The 8,998-nt window shown below is 35.7% G+C and overlaps 1 protein-coding gene across 1 annotated transcript in view; it reads right to left on the reverse strand.

Annotated features, from left to right (window-relative positions):
* Positions 1–8,663, reverse strand: part of samm50l (sorting and assembly machinery component 50 homolog, like) — a 25,943-nt gene extending 17,280 nt beyond the window's left edge. Inside the window, exons 1-2 of the mRNA XM_079581041.1 lie at positions 8,514–8,663; positions 5,722–5,835 (exon numbers count right to left, since the gene is read on the reverse strand). Of these exons, the coding sequence (XP_079437167.1) occupies positions 5,722–5,835; positions 8,514–8,534 (135 nt within the window). The 5' untranslated portion in view covers positions 8,535–8,663. The remainder of the gene's footprint in view (positions 1–5,721; positions 5,836–8,513) is intronic.
* Positions 8,664–8,998: the final 335 nt, after the last annotated feature.

Raw genomic sequence — 8,998 nt, forward strand, 5'->3', positions numbered from 1 at the left:
GTGGTTTGAAGAAGGACAGGCCGTAGGACGTCTCTTTGGTCCCGTAGGAAAACTGGAAGGTCAGTTTCTCAGCGCGGCCAAACACGTTGGGCAGTTTCAGCCCCAGCACCTGAGAAAACAAACACACGTCAGACGAATCCGCTGAAGCTACGAGGTGAGTAAAGGCCAGCACACACTACACGACGTCGTAAGCGATTTTATATAGAACGCGGGATAACGTGCGGGTCCCGATTGGTCAACGGTGTCAACAATGTCACAACACCGCAGCGCTAGCTTACGGCTACTACGAAGCTTCAACTGGGCTATAGTTCTGTCAAATGGAGATGAAAGTCGGCGACAGGAAGAGGCGGGACGTGTTTCAGGGGATTTGACCCCTTAACTCCCACCTGAACCGAGCACATTTTCTCCAGTTTGGCTTTACTCCAATCCAAAAGCTTCTGGAAAAAAGGTGAGGAAATGGCGACAGAACAGAGACGAAAACAATGATGGAAATGTGACAAAAAAAGTGACGACAAATTGATGAAAAAGTGGCAAAAATGTCACAAGAAATTGATAAAAAATGGACGAAAAAATTACAAAAAATTGACTAAAAATGACAAAAAAAATGACAAAAAAAGACAAAAAAGTGACAAAAAAATTACAAAAAAGTGACTAAAAATTACAAAAAAAATGACAAAAAAATGACAAAAAAGTGACAAAAAAATGACAAAAAATTGACAAAAAAATGACAAAAAAATTGACAAAAAATTACAAAAAAAAGGACAAAAAAATGACAAAAATGACAAAAAAATGACAAAAATGTGACAAAAAAATGAAAAAAGGGACGAAAAAATGACAAAAATTTGATTCAAAATTGACTAAAAAAATGTGACAAAAAAAATTATAAAAAACGTGATTAAAAAAAAGTGGCAAAAATGTCACAAGAATTTGACAAAAAATTGACAAAAAAATGACAAAAAATGACAAAAAAAATTACAAAAAATTGACCAAAAATTACAAAAAAAGGGACAAAAAATGACAAAAAAATGACAAAAAAATGACAAAAATGTGACAAAAAGTGACAAAAAAGTGACAAAAAAATTAAAAAAGTGACGAAAAAATGACAAAAATTTGATTCAAAATTGATGAAAAAAATGTGACAAAAAATTACAAAAATTTGACTAAAAATGACAAAAAAAATGACAAAAAAGTTGCAAAAATGAGTTGAATACCCAACAACAAAATGCTGAAAAAAAAATCTGATGACGTGAGGAAAAAGACCCTCTCGGTTCAGGCGGGAGTTAAGAGGTTAATAAGAAAAGGAGACGGGCCTCAGCCTGGAGATGGAGGAGACAGCGGAGAAAGGCTGGTTGTTAGCGACGAGGTGAAGCTAAACAGTTCGTCTCCAAACACAGTAAATGCTGCTAAACTCTGCTCGTGGTTGAAATGTAGCTGGGAGGACTCAGGCAAACCTATCCCTAAAATGGCCGCCATCAGAGTTTGTACAGATTACTCTTTTAATGCGTTGATTATCACAAAGTAGAGTATGTTCATTCAATCTTTAGTCTTCAGGGTCGGGTTGGATTCTTTGGGCCTGATCTTTACTTCGTCATTAACCTCTCACCCTTTAGGTCAGAGGTCACGGTGGGACTGTGGGGCGCGGGACTCACCATGCTGCCCTCGTTGTTGCCGACCATGGTGTTGTAACTTCCTGTGATTCTTTTGACCTCGGTCACTTCGAACGTGACGTCCAGGCCGTTGGGCAACGCGTCGGTTCCTGCAGAAAACACAGATGCAGAAGTGTAACAAGGGAAGGACTCTCACTGGCTTCATGTGGTTCAGTAAACGCTAACCTCTTACCACCCGCCTGAACCAAATGCATTCTGTCCTCTTTGGCTGTTATATAGGCCTGTGTAACGCCTCATTTGAAAGCTAAGACCCACAAAACTGATCTTTTTCCTTGTGTTGTTGCTGTGTTCTGTTTTTTTTTTTTTCATTTTGGTCACTTTAGTTGAGTTTTTGTAATTTTTTTGTTGAGTTTTTGTCACATTTTTGTCACATTGTCATTTTTTTGTAGAATTTTGTCATTTTTTGTTGAATTTTTGTTGAATTTTTATCACATTTTGGTTGAATTTTTGTCATTTTTTTTGTCACATTTTGGTTGAATTTTTGTCACATTTTGGTTGAATTTTTGTCACATTTTGGTTGAATTTTTGTCACATTTTGGTTGAATTTTGTCATTTTTTGTTGAATTTTGGTTGAATTTTTGTCACATTTTTGTTGAATTTTGTCATTTTTTGTTGAATTTTGGTTGAATTTTTGTCACATTTTTGTTGAATTTTTGTCATTTTTTTGTTGAATTTTTGTTGAATTTTTGTTGAATTTTTGTTGAATTTTTTTGAATTTTTGTCACATTTTTGTCACATTTTTTTGAATTTTTGTCACATTTTTGTCACATTTTTGTCACATTTTTGTCACATTTTTGTTGAATTTTTGTCACATTTTGGTTGAATTATTATTATTATTTTTTTGAATTTTTGTCACATTTTGGTTGAATTTTTGTCACATTTTGGTTGAATTATTATTATTATTTTTTTGAATTTTTGTCACATTTTGGTTGAATTTTTGTCACATTTTTGTAGAATTTTTGTCACTTTTTGGTTGAATTTTGGTTGAATTTTTGTTGAATTTTTGTTGAATTTTTTTGAATTTTTGTCACATTTTTGTCACATTTTTTTGAATTTTTGTCACATTTTTGTCACATTTTTGTCACATTTTTGTCACATTTTTGTTGAATTTTTGTCACATTTTGGTTGAATTATTATTATTATTTTTTTGAATTTTTGTCACATTTTGGTTGAATTTTTGTCATTTTTTTGTTGAATTTTTGTTGAATTTTTGTTGAATTTTTGTTGAATTTTTTTGAATTTTTGTCACATTTTTGTCACATTTTTGTCACATTTTTGTCACATTTTTGTTGAATTTTTGTCACATTTTGGTTGAATTATTATTATTATTTTTTTGAATTTTTGTCACATTTTTGTTGAATTTTTGTCATTTTTTTGTTGAATTTTTGTTGAATTTTTGTTGAATTTTTGTTGAATTTTTTTGAATTTTTGTCACATTTTTGTCACATTTTTTTGAATTTTTGTCACATTTTTGTCACATTTTTGTCACATTTTTGTCACATTTTTGTTGAATTTTTGTCACATTTTGGTTGAATTATTATTATTATTTTTTTGAATTTTTGTCACATTTTGGTTGAATTTTTGTCACATTTTGGTTGAATTATTATTATTATTTTTTTGAATTTTTGTCACATTTTGGTTGAATTTTTGTCACATTTTTGTAGAATTTTTGTCACTTTTTGGTTGAATTTTGGTTGAATTTTTGTCATTTTTTTGTTTATTTTTTGTCACATTTTTGTTGAATTTTCATCACATTTTTGTTGCTTTTACATCCTTGTTTTCTTCTCATTTTTGTGGCTGTTTTGGTGCTTTTTTCCCAGAACCTTTTTGATTCGGGTAAAGCCAAACTGTAGAAAACGTGCTCCGTTCAGGTGCGAGTTAAGGTTACGCCCACACTCGTCCGCTGAGGCCGAGCTCGTACCGTCGGACGTGTCGATGAGCACCTCCACGTCCTTGAACACCCCCAGCCTCAGCAGCTTCTGTCGGGCCACGTGAGCGCGTTTCATCACCTGCAGAAGAAGAAGAGGAGGAAGCGTCATGGTAACGGCGGCTCTGGCTCACATGCGGCGGCTCAGACACTCACGTCGATGAGGTTCTTGGCCTGGAACACGTCGGAGATCTCGTAGCCCAGGAGGTCCTCTTTGGTGCGGCCCAGGCCCTGGATGTTCACGTGCTGCACCACCACCTGCACCAACAACAGTCACCGAGGTCATTCAGAGGTGGGAGAACATCACCAAGAGCAAGTCTCCAGTCAAGCTTTAGCCACAAGTCACCTAAGCCTCATTTTCACGGCTGGACTATTAACTCATTGACTGACAGCCATTTTAAAATCAGAGAGCTCCCACTGCCAGAGGTTTTGCAGGATTTTAGCAGAAAATGAAGGTCTAGGTCTATATCAACACAAAACCCACCAAAAGAAAGACTCTCTTCTTTCATCTAAAAGAAAGTTTGTACCTCTTTCCATTCTTTAGTAATCGTCCGTAGAAAATAGGTGAAATCACCCAAAATGCTGTTTTCTGACTAAAAATCTGAGAAAACGAAGAGCAATGCTGCCACCTAGTGACTCAATAGTTTTTATTGAGTCACTAGGCAGCACAACTTAGATTTTAACACCAGATATGCTCAAGGCTTTGCTGCAGCTGTTCCCATTGAAAAACCCAATTGGCGAGTATAGACGTCATTGGCAGTCAACGTTCACTGCCAATGAACTGCCAACAAAAAAGTGACCAAAATTCAACAAAAATGTGACAAAAATTCAACAAAAATGTGACAAAAATTCAACAAAAATGTGACATAAATTCAACAAAAATGTGACAAAAATTCAACAAAAATGTGACAAAAATTCAACAAAAATGTGACAAAAATTCAACAAAAATGTGACAAAAATTCAACAAAAATGTGACAAAAATTCAACAAAGATGTGACAAAAATTCAACCAAAAAATTTAAAAAATTCAACAAAAATGTGACAGAAATTCAACAAAAATGTGACAAAAATTCAACAAAAATGTGACAAAAATTCAACAAAAATGTGACAAAAATTCAACAAAAATGTGACAAAAATTCAACAAAAATGTGACAAAAATTCAACAAAAATGTGACAAAAATTCAACAAAAAATGTGACAAAAATGTGACTTGAAAACGTGTGCTTTCACATATTTTTTTTAATGCTCCAGTCTATGCACAACATTACTGGGACAGCATTTTAAGGCGGGGCCGGGGGCAGCTAAAAACAATTGAAACAGAGTCTTTTAAACATGAGCTGCTTTCCGTCAGTCTGAGAGACAAATATATATATAATAATATGTTTTATTTTTGTTAGTTTCCGACAGTTTTTAGTCAGTGGTTCCCCTGTAATGCCCCGGCCCCTGTATACTCGGATTCACCCCTGCTCTAAGGCCTTCAGTCCTGCTGTCACTGGGCTCTGTGTGGCTGTGGAAAATACATACTAAATGTCACAACTTTCATGTGAACACCTTAAAACATCAGAAAGTCAAGAATTCTGTCATTTGAGTGCATTTACAAGGGCTCGAATTTCCTGTTTTGTAGCTGGAGTTTTTAATATTCCGGTTTTGTCTTTGATCACAGTTTCCTGAGCATAAAAACCCGAAAATAGCAGTTTCCTGGTTTTGAGAAACACGGATTTTCTGGTTGGGATTTTCCGTCAGTAACCGGCAGTTTCCGGTTTTAAGAAACTTCCCATTTCTTGCGTAGTTAATTGCAAACAAACATGGCGGTGAGTTCAAGACCTCCTGTTTCTGGAGTGAAGAGGATATGGAGTTTTTTATCTAATCATGAAAGAACTAAACATGGTGAATATTTAAGATGGAAAGAACACAGATACCCTGGTTTTACACAATGAATCCTGATCTTTCAACAGTTTCACTCAGATCAATAATAAATATAATGTTACAGCAAGTCCAAGTCCAAGTCTTTGTGGAGCTTTGGTCAAGTCTCAAGTCCTGAGAATATCGACTTGAGAGAGCGCTGTGAAGAGAAAAGTCCCGATACAGAACAGTATAAAGCGAGTCAGGACTTATATAACTGTACGTACGTCTTTGTTTTCCAGGATCTCCTGCTTGTGGTCCTGCTCGGGCTCCGGCGCCTCCATCAGGTCGTCCGGGTTCACCCCGAGGTCCCGGCCGTGCATCGGGAGAGGGTCCAGGCTCTGAGGAGACAAAACAAATCCATTACAACAACCGGGAAAAGCAAAGGAACTATAGCGACGTGTTGTTGATCGAGGGTATTACATGTACAACAGCGCCAGAAACCAAGAAGAAGAAAAAAATAGTTGTTTCAATAACAGTTGTTTCAGCCCTAGTTGAGTCTGTTCTTTCTTCAGAGCTGGAAACTATTGATGTGTGATTGTTTAGGCCTGGTATAGTTGACCTCTTAAAGGGATGTTTCAGGATTTTTGACACAGGGCCTCATTTCCTCGTTATCCAGATTTTTTTTGGTAACTTATGCAGTTCTTATGTTTGAAGAGTTTCGTGGCGCTAGGCTAATGCTAGGCTAGTGCATGTCTATGGTATCAGCTAGCCTGCATTAACCTCTTACCACCCGCCAAAACCAAAGGCATTCTCTCCTCTTTGCCATTGTCACTTTTTATTTCCCTGATGTGTTTTTGTCAATTTTTTGCTGGATTTTTGTCACTTTTTTGCTGGATTTTTGTCACTTTTTTGCTGGATTTTTGTCACTTTTTTGCTGGATTTTTGTCATTTTTTGCTGGATTTTTGTCACTTTTTTTGCTGGATTTTGTCACTTTTTTACTGGATTTTTGTCACTTTTTTGCTGGATTTTTGTCACTTTTTTGCTGGATTTTTGTCACTTTTTTGCTGGATTTTTGTCACTTTTTGCTGGATTTTTGTCACTTTTTTGCTGGATTTTTGTCACTTTTTTGCTGGATTTTTGTCACTTTTTTGCTGGATTTTTGTCACTTTTTTGCTGGATTTTTGTCACTTTTTTGCCGTTTTTTTTGCTGTTTTTTTTGCTGGATTTTTGTCACTTTTTTGCTGGATTTTTGTCACTTTTTTGCTGCCTGCATTAAAAACAGGACAAAAAAAAAATAACAAAAATTTGATAAAAAAAAAAATGACAAAAAACTTACAAAAATGAGTTGAATACCCAACAAAAAAATGATGGCAAAAAAATCTGATGACGTGAGGAAAAAGACCCTCTCGGTTCAGGCGGGAGTTAAGAGGTTAATGCAGGCTAGCTGAAACCATAGACATGCACTAGCCTAGCACCACGTAACCCTTCAAATATAAGAACTGCATGAATTACAAAACAAATATCTCCAGAAATCAGCAACGCTCTGGATAATGAGGAAATGATTAAAACGATTAAAAAATTAGAATAATCGCCAAAAATCATTTGTATATATATATTTTTTTTCCATTTTTTTGCTTTTTTTGCAAAGCAGACTTGCGATATTTCAGGCCGCTGGGATTATTTCCCCTCCGCTTTTCACGTGCCACGGCTCACGCTTTTGCCTGACATAAAAACAAACGGCGCCGTGTGATGATGTCATCAGGCCGCGCCACTCAGTTTTCTGGAAAAAAGCGGTGATAATAGCAACAAAACTGAGACGAAAACAATGATGGAAATGTGACAAAAAAGTGAGAAAACATTGACGAAAAAGTGACGAAAAATAGATGGAAAAGTGGCAAAAATGTCACAAAAATGTCAGAAGAAATTGACAAAAAATGGACGAAAAAATGACAAACAAATGAGACAAAAAACAATAAAAATATGACAAAATGTGACAAAAAATGACCAAAATTTGATAAAAAATGGACGAAAAAATGACAAAAAATGTGACAAAAAAATGACAAAAAATGTGACAAAAACAATGACAGAAAATGACAAGAAATTGATAAAAAATGTGACAAAAAAATGACAAAAAATTTGACAAAAACAATGACAAAAAATGACAAGAAATTGATAAAAAATTGACGAAAAAATGACAAAAAATGTGACAAAAAAATGACAGAAAATGACAAAAAATTGATAAAAAATGTGACAAAAAAATGACAAAAAATGACAAAAATTGATAAAAAATTGACGAAAAAATGACAAAAAATGTGACAAAAAATGTGACAAAAATGTGACAAAATGTGACAAAAAAATTAATAAAAATGTGACAAAAATCTCACAAGAAATGGACGAAAAAATGACAAGTGTGACAAAAAATAATAAAAATATGACAAAAAATGTGATAAAAAAATGACAAATATGTGACAAAAATAATAATAAAAATGTGACAAAAAATGTGACAAAAAATGTGACAAAAAATGTGACAAATATAGGATAAAAAATTGACGAAAAAATGACAAAAATATGACAAAAAATGACCCAAAAAAAATGACCAAAAAAATTGCAAAAATGAGTTAAAATAACCGTGATTTAAATCATGACAAAAATAATCGTGATTATTATTTTTTCAATACTCCACGTGTGAAGTACTTGGAGGGCGGGGCGTCACGGCTCCAGTGAAAGTGACCTTCTCGTGAACACTCAGGCTGACACGTGCACATGATATTATTATTATTATGTCATATTAGCTTCTAAAACTGGATAAAACTCACCAAACTACACTGGGTTCGCATGTGTTATAATGAGAATGACGTTTCACGCGCAGGACAGACTCGTAACACAGTGAAGACGCAGCGTGGCGGGAAACGAGCTTTTTAACGGTTTAAAACACGTTATTTCAGGCTCGTGCGTCTCCGGAACATCGAGTACAAACGGCGGCCGGAGAGCAGCTCCTCCACCACACTCTCCGCCGGGAGGTCACGGGGAAAGAGGACCGAGAAGGCCCGTCGTTTACGGAGGTTTCTGCCGTACCTTGGCGTGGACGGTTCCCATGGTGAGTCCGCGAGTCCGGGGGTTCTTCTCGGCCGCGGTTCGGTGCGCTTCGTCGGGGGTTAAAAAGGCTAAATGGACGCGGCTACTCCTTCCAGGACCGAACCCCCTTCAGGAGAGACGCCATGACAGTGAGGGGCGGGCGGTGCGGCGTTCAAAGACACTGCGGGGATTTCAGAGTCTCACGTAAACGCGTAAAAAAAAAAAAAAAAAAGAAGAAAGCGATGATGAAAGCGCGATAAAGACATGGCTGAAAGCAACGAAAAAGCGATAAAAATGTGACGAGAACACGACAAAAAAGCAACGAAAAAAGGCGTGAAAAATAAAAAACATGGCAAAAACAGCAATAAAAAAGTGACAAAAAAGCGACAAAAATGTGATGAAAAAAGGCATGAAAAATAAACAAAAAGAAAAAAAAAACATGATAAAAACAGAAAAAAAAAGTGACAAAACCGTAGCGAAAACCA

Source organism: Gobius niger (genome assembly GCF_951799975.1).
Source record: "Gobius niger genome assembly, chromosome: 22".
NCBI lineage: Eukaryota > Metazoa > Chordata > Actinopteri > Gobiiformes > Gobiidae > Gobius > Gobius niger.